A 19129-nucleotide genomic window follows, 5' to 3' on the forward strand; every position below is an offset into this window, starting at 1 on the left:
GATTAAGTCTGCAAAAATCAACCTAGACATATGGCCTAGGGTTCCCTGGGGAACCCCAGGTACATAATTCCTGAAGCTGGTGCTTTGGGAGGAGACATTGTATAAGATTCCCACCCTGTACCCATACGTGGCATGCTGGTCCTGAAGTTTTCTCATCATCCCAGGCTGCACTGAGGAGCCCCATCGCCTAGTCTGCCACACGCCTGGTATCCAAAAACCACGAGAGCCCTTAAAGAATGACCTCTGTTATGAGTGCAGAATCTTTTTTTGGTTCCCACACTCCTCTTCCACTGCTGGCCTGAGGATACAGCCCCATTTCTCAAAGCAGTTCAAGGCTGGGAAAAAAACCGTGCAGGCGATTATCTGAAAATCCAGGTTATTTCCAGTTTCTGCCTGTTGGCCTCACATGTGTCATTCCAACGGGTAACCACCGTGTTCTTCAATACAGCAGCCACTCACCACGTGTGGCTACCGAGCAGCTGACATGTGGCTACTGAGCAGCTGACATGTGGCTAGCCCATACTGAGATGTGCTGTATGTATAAAATATCACATTGAACGACTAACAAAAAAGAATGTAAAATAAGTCTTTAATCATGGTTATATTGACTATATGTTGAACCGATAACATTTTAGACATAATGAGTCAAATAAAATATAGTATTAAAATTAATTTCACCTGTTTCCTTTTACTTTTTTTATAGCGTGGCTGCCAGAAAATTTAAAATGACACATGTGGCTCACATTATGTTTCTATTGAACAACAATCCTCTGAAACAGTGGTTCCCAAAGTGGGGTCCTGGGCCAGCAGCATCAGCGTTACCTGGGAACTTGTTAGAAATGCAAACTCTCAGGCCCCGTCCAGTCCTGCTGAATCAGGAACTCAGGGGATGGAGTCCTCCAGGTAATTTTTCTGATGCACACTACAGTTTGAGAATCATTGCTCTAGTTTATCCTGTTGCAGGTAGACATGCTAGGTTCGAATCCTGGCCTTGCTACTTACCAGCTGTGTGATCTTCAGCCAGTTCCCTAAGCCTCAGTTACCTCATCTCTAATGTCAGATGGATGATAGCATCCACCTTCCTGGGTGGTTGCTTAGATGAAATGGGATGCAAAGTACCCAGCACACAGGGAGTGCTCGGAAGACAGTATGTGTAGTTTTATCATCATTGTCTTCAGGAATCTGGAAACATCACTGGCTCAGGATTCCAGATTCTAACCCCTTCTCTTCATAAATCATGAATTAAATTACTGTGAGGGTATGAGTGGTGGCCACTGAATAAGAAATAACTCAGAGATGCACCATCTATAGCACTGCTCTCTAGTCATATACATAGGACAAAAACTTTAAAAATAGCAACTGCGAGGAAGCATGCTACCCTGGGGTGTCTGTAATCAATGACATGGAGGAGTTTTAGCTCAGTTTTCATTTATTTGGCAAACATTTACTGAATATCCACTAAATGCTACTCACTATTTGAGGTTATGGGGACATCAGTAAGAAAATCATAAAGCTTAAGATGTGGTCAATAATAAATTGTTAAACAAATCAGATAACTCTTCACATCTTGAGAGTAGAACTTTTGTCTTGCTTAACACCTCTCTTAGTGTTTACACACAGCAAGCACTGAATACATTCTAATGTTCATCCTTCATAGATTAATAGTTACCCTAGAACTTGGGTGGGGGTTACTTTATATATTCTAAATCAATCCTCTCAACTTAGAAATGAGGAATAAAAACTCAGGAATGCCCTAAGTCACATGCAGAACAAGATGCTAGGTGTCCTAACCATCACTTTCCTTGTTTGTCCCTTTATTACAACTCAGAGCACTGGGAGAGATCAGTCATGTCTGGTCACTTGCTGTTTTTATTTAGGGATGTTAAGACATGGAACTTAAAGCAGGAATGTGGGGCTCCACCAGACACGAAGATCCTATTGACCTGAAAGTGTAGTATACTTTTCTTGCATGTTCAAGGAAGAGCAAAGAGGCTGCTGTGCTGGGGCCAACCACATGAGGAGAGGAGGGAGGAGAAGTGATGGGGGACAAATCACCCAGGGTTTTATTGGACTTTCCAAATACGACTGGTTTTGCCAGCACAGCTTTATGACAAGATAAGTGAAATGACTAGACTATAAAATCGTAACTGTTAGCAAACCTAATCTGGATAAAATTCTTTCCTAAATGTTAACAGCATCAAACAGCGTAAGAAAAGAAAGCAGCATGACTAGGAATTACAGTGTGGACATATAAAGATTTCACTCACCAAGAATTTAAATATCACTTACCCAAAGGACAGGGTGAACCAAACGATTGTAAGCTTTATTGTATTTTCCCTAACTGGGTAGTGGAAACATCTCATAAAAGTCATCCAAATCTGTAAAATATTAGAGTGTTAGTTTACTTATACAGTTATCTAGTCAACCCCACTCCCCACTCCCTCCAACAAATTATTAAAAAGTTGAGTTTTCTTTGCACTGGATTCATTTGAACTTAAAATGTAAAAGCTAGAGGCTAGAGAAAACCAAATCCTGGAAATTTCATTTACCAGCTTCCTGAGGTCAATGGGCAAAGTAACTGAAGCCTACCCAGCACTACGAATACTCCACCGAACACCTTCCCTTCCCAAAGATGAAGCATCTTAGTTTCCCCGATGATCCCAAGGGGATCCTATTACCTGGTCCCAGTCCAGAAGTCAGGTGTCTGAAGTGGGGAGAAACCCATTCATGGAACTGGTCAGTCAACCCTGCTTCTGGCTAACCTCAAATGCAACAATTGACCAATAGACTATTGACTATTGGCCAACAATTCAGACGGGCTTGTTACTTACTCCATACAGTTCTGTGTGGATCCGAACGAAACACCTCCTGTACCATGTTCCTGTGTCACTCTCGATTTCAATCAACTCATCTATTTGTTTTGGGGTTTTGATTCTGTTTACCTATAAAGAGCAACAGAGGGCAAAGTGTTGAGTTCTCTTCTCTGATGTTGCTCGGTTAAGGCTACCATCTGTTTTTAAAGGAGCAAAAGCTGACTCCAACAAAAAAGCAGGCATTTGATACTCACGTCATACATATCTGAGACTGATGATGCAAGTGCACAGACCCAAATGGCACCTAAAGGAACTGAATAAAGAATGAATGGGAAGGAATACCATAGGGAAGTAGGTGAAGGGCAGGCAGTAATGGAATAGTGTGAAATTAAAATCCTTTCTCTGAATCATTACTACAAAGGCACACATAAGCAGATAAAACATCCAGATAGGTCAGCTTCTGGATTAAGAATTATTTGCTTGGACTAAAGTGATTGTACATACTTTTCTTTGAAACCTACTTATTTGATGAATTTGGCCCCTAACCATAGTTCTGAAAGCTTTCCCATCAAACTTTTATCCTTGGAGCATCATTATTGCCCTCTCTTCCTTCTCCCACAGCCTAATTAGCTCACAGTGACTGGTCAGCAAATATCTACAGGTGACCATAGTGCAAGGTCAAGTGAATGAGCTTCGATGGCAAGCATCAACACTGAAGGGGAATGAATGATGGAGGTTTGGCATGAAAAGCTGTATCTATGACTTAAGTTAGCCTCTTTTTGCTAAGGAAAAGAACCAAGAGTCAAAAGAAGTAATGCTTTCAAAACCGAGAATGAAGCCTGAAGAGAGAGAGAGAGAAAAAGAGGAATAATGGATCCTTTATGGATCTGTCCTTTCTTATCCTATGAATAACTATTTACTTGCTTTCGATAAATCCGAGAGGCACAGAAATGTACACACGTTACCCCTGCCAGGGATAAATTTTGAACAGATTTTTTTTTTCTGGAGATTCTGCCAATATCCAAAGCAGCACTTCTATTGTGAGAATCCAGGTACCGAGGTTGTCTTTTGATGGAGGTGCTCTGGGGACCCTTGTATCTTTCAAATTATACCAGATAGGCAGTAGCCTTTTCCTGACTATGTAAACAAAGATGTCTATATGTAACAAAAATAATGTCTGAGTTAAATATGGGATTCCAAATAGAGTCAGATCAAAACATGCCATGTAGACACTATTTTGTGATACTGTACCTAGATTTTTTTTAAAAAAATCACAGGGGTGTTCTTATCACTCAATATATTACTTTTGGGAGGCTTCCTCTTCTCCACTCATCAGTGTTTGTTTATTCATTAATGCATTGGCACCCATAGGGTGCCAGGCCTGACACTGGACCCTGGAGATGCAAACATCAAGCAATTACCATACAAAATAAAAAGTACTCTGATGGAAGTGTATATCAGATGGGAGAGAAATATTGTAGAGAACACCCACGTTCACCTGGGAGTGTGACAGAGAAGAGAGAAGGCTTCATGGACTATAGAATTTGAGCTGGAGTTTATGGAGAAATTTGTCATTTGCAATTTGTGTAAACTATTTGGAGTCCATTCCAAGTGGGAGGAATACTATCTGCAAATATCAAGAGGTGTGATTAAAAAAAAAATACTGTATTAGCCTGGCCAGTGTGGGTCAGTGGTTGAGCACGACCTATGAATCAGGAGTCACAGTTTGATTCCTGGTCAGGGCACATGTCTGGGTTGCGGACTCAATCCCCAGTAGGAGGCATGCAGAAGGCAGCCAATCAATGATTCTCTCTCAGCACTGATGTTTCTATCTCTCCCTCTCCCTTCCTCTCTGAAATCAATAAAAAATGTATATATTTTAAAAAATACTGTATTAGACAACTATAAAGAGTTTGGCAGTCCTGAAGAATAGTCCGAACAAAGGGCAGTGAGTAATGAGGGATGAACCAAATCATTGGCAGTGAGGGTGTAAAGGAAGGAATAATGATGAATGATATTTAGGATGGGGAGTAATAGGACAGAGTGATTTTTTTTTTTAATATAATGAAGGTAAAGGAAAGAAGGAAATAGAATAGTTTTCAGGGCTCGTTTGGGTGGTGCCGGTGGTACTTGCTGATAGAATTTAGGACAAGGAAGAGGCTTGGAGACTCTTAAGGTGGAAAGTTAAGATTTAGAAATTCAGATCTTAAAGGGCCTATAGCTTGTAGACTCATGGCCACAAAGCCCTTCAGCATGCATATCTGGAGCTCAGGAGATTTGTCCATTAGGCAATAGAGATGCAGAAGTAGATGAGAACAGCTAAGGAGAGTGTCTAGACTTAAAGGAAAAATTAGCTGAAATTAGCCCTGTAAAACAGTATTTAAGGTATGGGCATAGGAAAAAGAGCTTAAGCAGGAGACCTGGAAGGAATCCATGTATAGTCACTGTATGGTAGATACAAGTATAACAAGGACAAAGGCAGGTTTGTCATGGTAGAATCATGTCATGATTTTGAAAGTCACATATAAATGATTTTGAGATTATCCGTTCTTTTGGATCATTTCCACATTATTCCCATTTTACATAATAATATTATCATGAATGGTCATGGCTGGACTTGGCAACTCCAACTACTGGAAGAAAAGCAGGTAAGCAGGACAATGAGTCCCTACAAAGACACTTTCTCAGGAGTCTTTGGTAAAGGGTTTACCCTCATCTGGCTGAAAGGATTGAGTGATACCCAGTGTCTAGCTAATGTCTTGAGAATCCTCCAGCTTCATGTTCCTTTAATTTAAAAATAGCCTTCCTCTATTGTGCGTCTCCTCAAAAGAATGGCCTACTCAAAGCTTCCAGGCCCTCCATTACTGACCTTACTTTCTCCATTACACTCATAAAAATTTTGCTAATGAAGAATCTATGATAATTTGGACAGATGACATACTGAAGTCTATCTTTACATTATGAAAATATATTTCCTAAATAAAAATAAAATAAGTTAGACACGAGGGACTGTTTAATTAGGGACCATTTCACATTGTAAGAACTATAATTCATGTCATTTATGACACTGAAGATCTTACTTTTGTCCCACTTCTGTCTTACTTTATGTATTAAACCCATTTTAGACAAAACATTTTTCATCAAACTATATGCTGCATATATAAAAAGATTTAAAAACCATGTTCCTTCTAAAGAATTCTGTGCACCCAATTTTAGTTAATTTAGACTGGTTTCCCCATTGAGAATAAACTTTGTAACAAGAGAATCAAAGAACGTTCATGCAGAGGGAGCAGCACATACAGCAGCAGTGTGGCAGGCTTAGGTAAAAGGGGCAAGTATGAGGAAGGGAAGGTACAGCGAGAGAGGGATTTACAATCCGGCCTTTTCAGAAACAGTTTCCCACCCTGGCATAGATGATTCTCTGAGGAGCAGCACTCACCGTGAAGACCTTCTCGGGCTGACCCCGTGCCCTCATGTTTGTGTCATGAATTAACTTCAGAATCATCCAAGCTTCATCATGTTTTCCAACCTAGCAAATGTGAGTAGACAGTGAAGTGCTAGAGGTGAAACACACTCCCTGATTTTCCAATAACCATCTTCAATTGCCAAATCAAATTTGGTGTCATTGTGAAAATGCATTTAGGTGTGTCCCATTGGAACATACTGACTACTTGGATATCCCTGAATACCTTAGCAGTTCAATGGATGTTCCTATAACTAGAAATAGCGCCTTTGGATGGTAGAATTTCATTTATAGAACAATAGCCATGTTCTCTTCATTGAGCAAAGAGTAAATTGCTTGAGGAGGAACATGAGTGCTTTATGGTCACGAGGCAGCTTGTTCACATGCTGGGTGTTGGAAGCATGTCCCCATCACACCAAACCCTCCACATAAGGAAGGAAAAAATACCTCCCAAAGAGGCAGACATGCTGTTCTAGAATTAACAAGCTACTGTCTCCAATGTATGTGGCTTCCTTGAGTATCAGTTATAACAAATGTTACCTCCAACAAGAAGCGGGGGCTTTCAGGCATGAATGTGAGGGCCACCACTGAGCAGACACAGGGGAGGGCGCAGACAATCACGAACACACGCCAACTGTGAAACTGGTAGGCCGACCCCATGCTGAAGCTCCATCCTGGAAAAGGAGGAGGGGAGGGTGAGGGAGAGCGCCCCTCAGACCGCCTGCTGGGAAGCGGGGACTCCACAGTCACTGTGGAGTCTACACCTCAAGTTCATTAGTCAGACCTTTGGACCCACAGAAGAATGAGCTGACCTGGGCTGACCAGCTCAATACCACCAACCTCATTACCACCAACAGCACCACCCGTGGCAACACAACTGCCAATAGCAGTGCTGAGGAGAAAGATGCTTGGAACCAAAGGGGTCAGGGCCTAAGTATGTTTACGAACAACCAAATTTTGAAGGCCAACAAAAATTAACTTGGGATAATATTTTCCCCAATAGACTACTCTGCTGGGTATCTTCTGTTTGCTTCTGCAGATCACTCTCCACTTTCCACTAAGCTGTGTGCCAGGAAATGGATGTCTATGGACTGCATCAACTGGCTCCCATGCCCTCCTCTTCCATTTGGGTTTGAATAGAGGAAGGAGAACAGGGAGTGGGAGTGGGGCTCAGGACATTTATTTCCCTTGCTTCCCTTCTCTCATCTCCCTGGCTGAGTGGAGGTTTGACCCTGGGTATGCACATCCCCTGGAACCTTCTATAGCCACACCTCTTGTCAGGCTCTGGCAACCCCTCCCTCCTCTTGCCCTGTGAGACACAGGTGGGTAGAGGATGCCCTCCCGCTACCAGCTCCCAGGTGTTTATTACTCCTTCTTGGTTTCTCTTTACCGTTCCCACAGAACTCTTTTCAAATGGCCCCTATGAGAGCATCATCACTGCCTGCCAGCACCCTGACCAGTGCAATTATTAAGACTTGCCAGTTGCAGTATCTCTTTCCACATGCACATGTCATCCAATAGATCAAGAGAATTTTAAATTCCCAAACAGTATTTTTATTATAATAGGAACAAGCTTAATGGGATACAAATAGAAATCTCTTCATGGACTAAAAGAAAGACAGTCTTATATTTAAATGAATATAAAATGGTTGAAAGCAAAATTCAAACATGATTCTAAATGAGAAATAATGAGGCATATCAAATCCAATTGAAAAAAGAGGAAATCTATAGAGGCATAGATGAATTATGGGAGGCAAAAATTTAATTTTGGGCAATGCTTGGTATTATAAGGCTTTTTGTGTGAACAAAGTCATAGTCTACACCACACCCCAGCAAAGCAGTATAATTAATCGCTGTTTACATAGGAGCCAGCGAGATTCTGGAGGCGATGTAACTTCCTCAAGGCCACAAAGCTGAAGTTACATATCAGAAGCTTCCCCACCAGGATCTGAGGCAGAATCTTACAGCACACATGGCCTCCTTTCTGTGCACACTTGCTCTTAAACACAGAATCTGCTGACAAATGATGTAAACCTGCTCTATCAATCTTAGATTAATCAACATTTTCTGGGAATTTAATACATGAAAATGATGTGAATTGCTAAATTAACTACATCATAAACTTTAGGAAGGGAAATCTATTCTCAATGTTTTATGCAGAAGTTCAAGTCTCCAATATCTAAAAGGCAGAAGAAATTCTATGATGAAACAGAAAAGATACCTTGTTCAAATATGATCTGAGAGGTTCACAGAATTTCTTTGTAAAAAGCTCCTAATGCTATTATTTTACACATTAGATGAAAAATAAAAGCCTTAGATGGCTGATTGAGGCAAAATGCAGGGTTTTAATTTCAGGCTACAGCCTAGTACACGGAGAAAGAGCAAAGACAAGAGAGGGAAAGGTCTCTGGTGCCTCTGCTAACATAAATTAGCTCTGAAGATGCAGTTTAATAAACAAAAATGGGAGGGTTTTGGTTTGTTTTTTTTTAAATGAAGTTATTTAACTAAGGAGAAAGTCCCACCAATAAATAGCAGAAAACTCCTGGTGGTAGACAGAACAATGCTCCCTCTCTGGCAAAGATTCCTCACCCTCATCCTCTAAACCAGTGATGGCGAACCTATGACACGCGTGTCAGAGGTGGCGAACCTATGATATGTGAACTCATTTTTTTGGTTGATTTTTCTTTGTTAAATGGCATTTAAATATATAAAATAAATATCAAAAATATAAGTCTTTGTTTTACTAGGGTTGCAAATATCAAAAAATTTCTATATGTGACACGGCACCAGAGTTAAGTTAGGGTTTTTCAAAATGCTGACACACCGAGCTCAAAAGGTTCGCCATCACTGCTCTAAACCTTACATGGATTTTGCAGGCCTGATTAAGTGTAGAATCTTGAGATAAAGTGATTACCCCATATTATATGGCTAGGCCCAACATAAGTACCAGGGTCCTTAGGAGGGAAAGAGAGAGGCAGGATAGTCAGAGTGAGAGCAGGAGATGTAATAAGGGAAGCTGAGGTCAGACAGGGGTGAGATTTGAGGATGCTACAGCACTGGCTTTGAAGCTGGCGGAAGGGGCCACAAGCCAAGGAATGTAGGAGGCTTGTAGAAGCTGGAAAAGGCAAGGACACATTCTCTCCTCAAGCCTCCAGAAGCCCTGTCAACCCATTTAAACCTCTGACCTCCAGAATGGTAAGGTAATAAATTGTGTTGTTTAAAACCAATCAATTTGTGGTGATTTGTTACAGCAGCAATAGGAATGCAACACACCTCCCTTTTAGGTATAGATCTATCACTAACCTGATTGATATAAGTTTACTTGAAATTTTATTCTCTATAAAACCTCAGGCCCTTTGATTTTGCTCGGACTTCTCCAGATGCCTCACCAAGGACTTCAGGCTCCTTCCTGATAGTCTTAGAAATATTGCCCTTCACTCTTCCTGCTCCCAAACATCACATCTGTGGGTGGAGAGACAGTTTTCAGTCCACAGAGAAAACTGGACCACAAATAGGATCTAAACCTAGAAGAGAACCAGCTGGTCTGGAAGAGGACCAGCTGGTCTGGAGTCCACTCTCCTCAGTTTAGGATGTAGTTTCTTCAGGTGGAGACTCCTGTCCGCCTCTGTGCAGATCGCTCTCTACTTCTTTAGCTGTGAAGTCTGTCTCCTGGCCCCTTGCTTGGGGGCTGTGTGTATGCATGTGTATGTGTGCTAACAGATATGTAATGTGGTGGTTTCGCTCTGTATAAAGGGTGTATCATCCACCCATTTCTTCCCAGAGCTCCAGCATCCTATTTATATCTACACAAAGATGCCTAAGGGCATCTCGGTTACTGTGTCCACAATGGAACTTGGGATTTCTTACTCCACTACCAAACAAAATTCTTGTTTCTCTCCTAATCTTCCCTATTTCAGCAAATGATACACCCAGACATTCGTGCCCCAAACCAAGACTTCATCCTTGATTCCTCTTTTCTCTCTCTCACTACCCTCAATGTCCAATCTTTCAGCCAGTTCCAGTTCCAAGATATATCTCAAAGTTAGCATGTCTCCCAATTTCCACGGCACAGCAGAGCTTCCTGCTGGCAACACTCTGCCTCTGACCTTCAGCAGGAGCCTAACTCTCCTTTTCCTGCCTCCCTGGTCTTCCAGAGCCCACCCTCCTGACAGCAGCCAGACTCATCCTTTTAAAGTGTCAACAAGAGCACTTCACTCTGCTGCTTGAAAGCCTCCAACAGCTCCTAATAGGTTTGGAATCAATCCACCGGCCTTACTGTGGCCTCTATGGCTGACAGAAGCTGACTCTTACCTATGCATCTGAGCTCATCTCCTACTGGTCCCCTCACTCAGCCTGGGCCGGTTCCATTGACCCGCTGTCAGTTATTTGAACATAACAAAGCTTAATTCCATCCTAGTGGCTTTGCCATAGCTCACTGGAAGCCTAGCATGCATTTAAAAGGCTGTTTGTTGTATTTTACCCCGTCTTTCTCTGAGATTTGAAGTGGGAGGGTTTTTCAGTGCATCTTGTCCTCGATGTAGTCCCCTCAGGGTCTCTGCCTTTGATATTTTCCCAGCCTGGATGTCTGCACACATGGATGCCTTTTTCATACCTTCCAGGTCTCAGTGTAAGGTTATCTCCTGAGAGAGGCCCAAACCCTCAATCCCACTCTCTATCACTAATGCCTCTTTTATTGTCTTCCAAGCAGTTACCCTGCCTAAAGCTGTCATATTCATTGAATTAGTTACACCTTTGCTATCTGTTCCTCTACCCACCATGAGAGCAGCTACTCTGCTTTGGTTACTCACCAATGTATCCCCAGTGCCTACAGAAGTCCTGGTCCACAGCAAATGTTCTTCAAATGTTTGTTCAATAGATATGCTCACACTGAGCATGTGTGTACATGAACATCTGCAAAATCACTGCAGGCTACTAAGACAGTAGGTACTCAAGTATCCCTTTGACTCATTTTCTTTCTGAATTCATGCTAAACAGCAAAATAACCTCGATTAACTTTTTCACATTAAATTAGTAACGTATATGCAGTAAAATCATTATTTATTACTTTTTGTTATACAGTTCTATGAGTTTGATAAATGCAGAGTCATTAACCATCATCATAATTGGGACAGAGACCAGTTCCATCACCACAAAACAGTCCTTCCTGCCACCCTTTTGGAGTTAACCTGTCCTCTATTGCTAAGCCCTGGCACCCCCTGGTCTGTTCTCTGTCCCTGTAGTTTTGCCTTTTCTAGAATGTCATATACATGGAATCATACTGTCTGCAGTTTTAAAGTCTGGATTATTCCCATAATGCATTCATGCAGATTGTGGCAAGTGTCAACAGTGTGTTCCTTTACACGAATGAGCAGTATTCCATTGTGTGGGTGTGTCAGTTTACTTACCTGCTCAGCAGCTGGAGGACATTCGGGTTGTTTGCAGTTTTAGGTGAGTCTAAATAAATCCGTTATCAGCATTTCAGACCGGTGTTTGTGTCCCCCACAGTTTTCCTATTCTCTTGGGTTAATTCCTCGGTGTGGGTCATTTGAGTCAGATGATAAGTATATGTTTAACTTTCTAAGACACTGCCAAACTATTTTCCATTTCCACCAGTAGTATATGAGAGGTCTAGCTGCTTTATATTCTTCTCACCACCTTTTTGTAAGTTTTATTTAAAAAAAAAGTTTGGCCACCCTAATAGGTGTGTAGTGGCATTGCATCACAGTTTTAATTTGCACTTCCCTAATGCCTAGTGATATCTTGATGTACTTTTTGTTCATTCATTCAGACTTTTATTGAGTGTTTATATGTGTCAGTCATAATGCTGTAACGTGGTGGCTAATAAGACTGACCCCTGCCCTCTAGGATTAGACTCCTTGGAAGAGGCATAGTTGTTAATAGATATGATAAGTGGTATTACTCATGCTAGAACATGAAGAAAGTGTGCTGGCAATACAGAAGAGGTGGAAGTATCTCTCTCAAGAACCACAGCCAAATTTCTTTTTTGATTTCAGTTTATGAACAAAAAGAGCAAATTCTTAAGTTTCTTTCTCCTTCCATCACCATTTATACCCCCTCTACCCTCTTCTACCTCCTCCTAGCCATCTTCCCGTCTGGTAATCACCATGCTGTTGCCTGTGTCTATGAGTTTTTTGTTTGTTCATTTGTTTGTTTTTTTGCTTAATCCCTTTTACGTATCTAACATCTAAGTTAGAGATAAAATTCAAGTAAGTACTTAAGAAGTAGATGAGACCAGCCAGGATGAATTGTGCCATGCCAGATCCCCAATTCTTTCCACCTGTTTTATAACCCAGTGATTCAGAGAGAGAGGGGGGGAGCCCTAGAGTGGTCAGAGGGAGTCCAACCCTGCTCTGCTTTTAGGACGTGCCCTGGAGTGTGTGCTTGTGTCAGAGACGGATGGATGATATCCTGTGGACTGAATGAAGGATGGACACAGTGAGGGTATTGAGAAATGGCCTAGCATATACTTTGTAATGTATACTTTGTAATGTAAGGATATGTAAATAAGCATATCCTTATCTGAATTAAAAATGAATAAAAGAATGAAGGGATGAAACACTGACCACTGTAGCTATGAAGCTGTGACTGCTTGGGACCCCTCCCCAGCTCCATTGCAAGACGGCTTAAATCTGAATTTAAGAGTGACAGAAAACATCAACCACAAACATCAGGAAGAGGGGAGACGTCAACATGAAGTGAAGAACCGAGTGTAAAAGCAAGCCGCCTGTAACTGGGAAAGCAGGTTGTTGCTCTAGTTCACTCATCTGCATTTAGTAAAATGAGCCTTTTATATGTTAGCACCGTGCCTTGTCTTGAAAAAAAAAAAAGGTTTTTTGCATGGATGGTGGTTCTAATTGTCCTTTGGACTTTGTTACAAATACCCATTAAAATGTCATACTGAGGGTTTATCTAAACATAATGTCAACTCCATGCAAGGAAGGACCTCAATTAGGGTGTTCTGGAAAGCAGTTACTGCACAGCGATAATCAGTGTGGTGCTAATAAGAGCGCTGTGAGTCTTGCATAATGATCCAGGCCATTCACAACCTCAGGCTGATGTGCTCTGAATGCAGAAACCAGCTGCCTCCCCAGCTGCCTGACTGTCTGCACTCTCACGAGGTGCAGAGGCAGGAGTATGTGATGCTCGCAGGAGAACGCTGGCTCCCGGTTCTGTCCCTGATGAGCTGGTGAAATAGCGCCCACTTCACTGATCTATACATATTTGGTTGCCAGTTCCATGATATCATCCATGACAACCGTTGGCAAGAAGACAGACTTTAGGTGCAAGACACAGATCCAATGATCTAAAACATGAATATAATATTAATTAACATTAATAAAAATATATATTAAATGTGAAATCAGTTTTCAATAGTTAAGAAGTAAATAACCTATTTATTTGTTGGTGGTCTTTAAATAAATATATATATATATTATTGATTTCTGAGAGGAAGGGAGAGGGAGAGAGAGATAGAAACATAAATGAAGGAGAGAATCACCGATCAGCTGCCTCCTGTACACCCCCTACTAGGGATCAAGCCTACAACCCAGGCATGCGGCCTGGAATCAAACCCAGGACCCTTCAGTCCACAGGTCAATGTCCTATCCATTGAACCAAACCAGCTAGGGCTGTTGGTGGTCTTTATCATAAGACACAAAGCTAATTAAAATTCTCTTTGGAAAAGTGGCTCAAAATCCATTTTCTCAATAAGCTTAGGAAGGGAACCATGATTAGATGAATTTCTGACTGTATTCTCACAGAAATAAAATTTTATCCCCTTAACATGTCACTGATTTAAAATATGAATACTATCTAATCGGCATGAAACATTAATCCTTGACAGGAAACTCAGGTTGTCATTCATCTAGTATCGTCTGTGACTCCAGAAGTCTTAACGAGATGCAGCTGGAAAGTCCCTGTAGCTGATATCAGCAGAGATTTTTGCCTCATTCTCATTTGTTTAAAAAATAAAATAAAAAGTTTGTGTGAGGGAAATACTGTAGTTAAACACACTATGGTCCAGCCATGCAACAGAATACCACGTAACTATTGGCAAAGAATGAGGTAGATCTCTGAATTGATATAGAAACTGTCCAAGTTACATTACTCAATGAAAACAACTCCTTTCAAAACAGGATAACAGTAGTGATTGCATTTTTTAAAATATATTTTTATTGATTTCAGAGAGGAAGGGAGAGGGAGAGAGAGATGTAAACATCAATGATGAGAGAGAATCATTGATTGGCTGCCTCCTGCCTGCTCCCCACTGGGGATCGAGCCCACAATCTGAGCACCTGCCACCAACCGGAATCGAACCCGGGACCCCTCAGTCTGCAAGCCTACGCTCTAATCACTAAGCCAAACCAGCCAGGGCGATTGCATTTTTATATACACATAAAACATATCACCCTGACGGGTTTGGCTCAGTGGATAGAGCATCAGCCTGCGGACTCAAGGGTCCCAGGTTCGATTCTAGTCAAGGGCATGTACCTTGGTTGCAGGCACATCCCCAGTGGGGAGTATGCAGGAGGCAGCTGATCGATGTTTCTCTCTCATCAATGTTTCTAGCTCTCTATTCCTCTCCCTTCCTCTCTGTAAAAAATCAATAAAATATATTAAAAAAACAAACAAACAAACAAAACATATCATTATATCTAGAAAACAAGTGGGAGGAAAATACACTAAACCAGTGGTCAGCAAACTGCGGCTCGCGAGCCACATGCGGCTCTTTGGCCCCTTGAGTGTGGCCACGAAGTTTCAATCGCCCTGTACGTGCACGCCCGCATGTGGTATTTTGTGGAAGAGCCACACTCAAGGGGCCGCAGTTTGCTGACCACTGCACTAAACTATTTGAAATGGTTACTTGGGGTAGGGCGTGGGGACCAGCAGGGCTTTCACTTCTGGTGTGATTTCTTTACGTTTTGAGTTTTGTGTCACCTTGTCTTACTTTCACTCAAAAAGGGGGGAAATCTCTTCAAAGAATTGCAAGCCTTTGGTTTTCTGAAATACAAGGTCTGATGGGGAAAGGGAGGAGATAAGGAAACTAGAACGATAATTGTGACACTCTTCACATCCACACAATTTTCAGAACTAAACTACTGTTAGTAATTCTGATTGTGACGAATGTAAACACTGACACCACAGTGCTCACTTAGAGATAGCAACGAGAAAGGGGCAGAGTCCACCCTGGTATCTCTCTGGGTGGGGAAGAAAAATTTCACAGGCCTTTCATTTTAAACCTGTAACTCCAATCACATTCTAATGTTGGATTCTTGGGGCAGAGGCCAGTTGCATCTTGAGCCAAAATCATGTAAGCACTATTGCTAACAGTGAGACACAAAGCAATCACGCATGATTAAAAAAAACAAAAAACAAAAAACTGGCAGGGATCTGCCTGCAGCACAGAATCACGCCTTCAAGAAACGAGAGCCAATTCAACTGGAATTACACAGCCCAGGGAACAGGTCTAAGGTTAAATTCCAATCAACTGCAGTAGTCATCTGTCTCCGAGAGAAAGCCCAAGCAACAAGCCGACCTTTCCAGCTAGTTTCTCTGTTTCCGAGCTCGGGTACTACCATTTGGAATGCACACAGTGAGTGGTCAACGGAAGAAGGAAGTCACACTATACGTCTGGCTGCGGAGTTTGGCTTGTGGCCTTACCCATACTTCCAAAGAAACACATTTCCTGGTGGCTTCTGAAACTCAGAAATTCATGGGCTTATTTTTTAGTTTTTTTTTTTCTGGAATATTATCTGGAGTGCTCTAAGTATGAAAAGAGCAAATGAGAGGAACTTTCGAGAAAGAATTCTTTTTTAAAAAAATATATTTTTATTGATTTTTTACAGAGAGGGAGAGGGATAGAGAGTTAGAAACATCGATGAGAGAGAAACATCGATCAGCTGTCCTCCTGCACACCCGCCACTGGGGATGTGCCCGCAACCAAGATACATGCCCTTGACTGGAATCGAACCTGGGACCCTTCAGTCTGCAGGCCGACGCTCTATCCACTGAGCCAAACCAGTCAGGGCCAGAAAGAATTCTTTATGCAGCAGTAAAACTCACTCAAGCATGATGTCTCTCAAACTCCAGAGAAAAATGATGAATCTAAGTGTTTGAAAAAATGATAGCATAAAATGTGTGTGTGCGTCTGTTTTAAACAAGGGTCCTTTAGAATTTTCTTTTGTAGATAAACAATAATATAGTATTAGTAATATGATAATGTAGCTCAGTCAAAACTTCATCAAAGATTTTTATACAAATATATCCTACAATAGCCTTTAGGACAGTCCAATTTTGACCATATACAAATGAAACTTATCAATGTAAAGGCAGCTCAGCACTCTATAAATACACTTTGTGTACATTCATATTTATTATCTGATAGCATAAGGGCATGCATTAACTTTCCTTTGCTATTTTACTAACATATATAATAATTTAAGATGAACTGTGTATGTCTGCAGATTTATATTAATATATAAACTCTTATATAAGCTGATGTCCATTGATAAAAATAATAAACCAATTACGTTCATTTTGTGAACAAGTATAGTCTTAGGACACTGAAAACCAACAAAAGTAAAGATTGAGAATTCTTCTATTAGGTAGAGCGTTAGACTAATAACCTCTAAAGCTCATTCTAAGTTCTTGTGTTTGGAGCAGATGAGGCAACAAATCTCTCTTGAACCCTGGTAAGAAGTGGAACACTTCCAAAATTTAACGATACAGAACAAACTTGTAAACTGCAGTTAGTTCTGACTTAAGTGCATAAAGGTTGCTAGAGGACTTGTAGCAAGATAATGACACTTACTCTGTGTATTAACAACTCAGTCAATCTGCTTTCAAAGTAGGTGTCCTGAAAATACTTTTCCCCCTAAACAGTGCTCCATACAACGTCATGGTCTCTATTTTACTCCAGGTCAAGATTTCATTTTGTTCTTTGCACATGGCCTCGGCAAGATCTTGCTCATGATCAACAAAAGCTCTGTCCATTCCCAGAAGACTTTTAATGAAACGACACAAAAATGCCAATGGAATTCATTCTTAGGGAAAGAGTTTTTCCTGGGTGAGGGGCTGTAATATGTCCAGTGTTATGACAACAGAGGTCAGCCTGAGCGCTCTTTATTGCTAACACCAAAGGTCACGCTCGTACATCTCTGCTAACTGTTGACCTCTCTACCTGCTCCTTTTTTTCTAGCTTCATTTTTTGCCTTGTAGCCTCTGATCCAGAACAAATCAGTTAACACTTGACAAGTGAAACAGCTGCCTAGCCCATGATGCAGGCCCAAAATGACCCTAAAAGTTTTGTCATTTATGCCAAAGAAATTCCATTCTAATGGGCTGGGAAATGCATGCAACCACAATGTCCTGGGAGCTCTGGATTCCAGGCTTTGTGCCTCAAGGAAGGGACATCACACCCTCATTCCAAGAACAGTGGATGGAAATACAGCTCTGGAGTGGTCCACTCTATTAGCCCCAGAGCCAGATACTGCTCCCTTGTATGCAATTGAACCACCAAGAGAACAGCCTTTAGAACATCTCCAGTTCCTGAGGTTCACTGTCATCAGATGCTGCCCAAAGCCCCCAACCCAAGTGGAGACACTCAGCCTTCCTCACAGCCTCCCAGACCAGAAATGTGGGAGTCAGCCTCTACTCCCCTTCCCTATGGCCAGTGGGTCACTGAGAAATGCAATTGTATTTTCTCTATTTCTCCCAAACCTGTTCCTTTCTCTCCATCCCTGCTTTAGTCGACACCCTTGTCATCCCTCATGTGGGTCCACTGAGAAAAATGATGGGTCTGAGTGTTTGAAAAAATGATAGTATAAAATGTGTGTGTGCATCTCATTTTAAAGAAAGGTCCTTTGGAATTTTCTTTTGTAGATAGACAATAATATAGTATTAATATTATGATAATGTAGCAGGGGTCTGCATGATGGTGCCCACTGCTGGAATACTAAAGTATGCATGTCATGGTTATTGCCCTGAGGCCTGGGGCCTTGGAGCCACCATCTAGCAATGAAAGGGGTAGCACCTGGCCCAGCGGGGGTCTTGGGGGGCCAGGTTCCAGCATGTTGGCTTTCCCTCTCTTCTGACTGGCCAGGGCCTTATTTCTCTATATAAAAGCCTAATATGCTAATTGTCCATTCCACCATTCAACCTTTTGCTATGATGCACACTGACTGCCAGGGGGCAGACGCTCTGACCAGTAGGTTAACTTGCTGCTGGGGTCTGGCCGATGGGAACTGGGCGAGATAGGCCAGACACGCCCTGGAGCCCTCCCATGGTCCCTCCCCGGCCCTGGTTTCTCCCTGGCCCTGATCGTGCACTGGTGGGGTCCCTTGGCCTGGCCTGCACCCTCTCGCAATCCGGAACCCCTTGGGAGATGTCGGAGAGCCGGTTTTGGCCCGATCCCCGTAGGCCAAGGCCTCTATAGTTGTTAAATAATTATAATGCCACCCCTCTTTAATAGAGCTCCCAGCTTCCAATCTGCCTTTCTAGTCTATGTACCACATACATTCAAGAGATCTTTCTGTAATAAAAAATCACATCACATCACTAACCAGCCTAAAACCTTTCCGTGGTCTGCACTGGCCCTTCAGGATAGAGTCCAGACTCTTTAGTGTGGCCACCAGGCTCTCCAAGACCTGGCTCCTGCCTCTCTCTCCAGCCTCATTCCCCACAAATCCCTCCTCCCAACCTGTGCTACCTGGTGTGTAATAGCTTTGCATCGTTACCACTCCCCACCCTTGTCAACTCCTAGATTCAGTCTTCTACCCACCAAGTACAGAGGAACATCCTCCTTAACTATTCTGGACACACTAAGAGGTATTCA

General features: G+C 42.0%; 1 protein-coding gene across 3 annotated transcripts in view; it reads right to left on the reverse strand.

Moving 5' to 3' along the window:
• The window catches only part of SV2C (synaptic vesicle glycoprotein 2C), a 159177-nt gene that overhangs the window by 33230 nt on the left and 106818 nt on the right, over positions 1-19129 (reverse strand). For all 3 annotated transcript variants that reach the window (XM_023750573.1, XM_006081311.3, XM_023750577.1), the window contains exons 5-8: positions 6817-6950; positions 6253-6342; positions 2832-2942; positions 2290-2378 (exon numbers count right to left, since the gene is read on the reverse strand). In XM_023750573.1, coding sequence (XP_023606341.1) covers positions 2290-2378; positions 2832-2942; positions 6253-6342; positions 6817-6950 — 424 coding nt within the window. The remainder of the gene's footprint in view (positions 1-2289; positions 2379-2831; positions 2943-6252; positions 6343-6816; positions 6951-19129) is intronic.

Source organism: Myotis lucifugus, unplaced genomic scaffold (assembly GCF_000147115.1).
Source record: "Myotis lucifugus unplaced genomic scaffold, Myoluc2.0 scaffold_0, whole genome shotgun sequence".
Lineage (NCBI taxonomy): Eukaryota > Metazoa > Chordata > Mammalia > Chiroptera > Vespertilionidae > Myotis > Myotis lucifugus.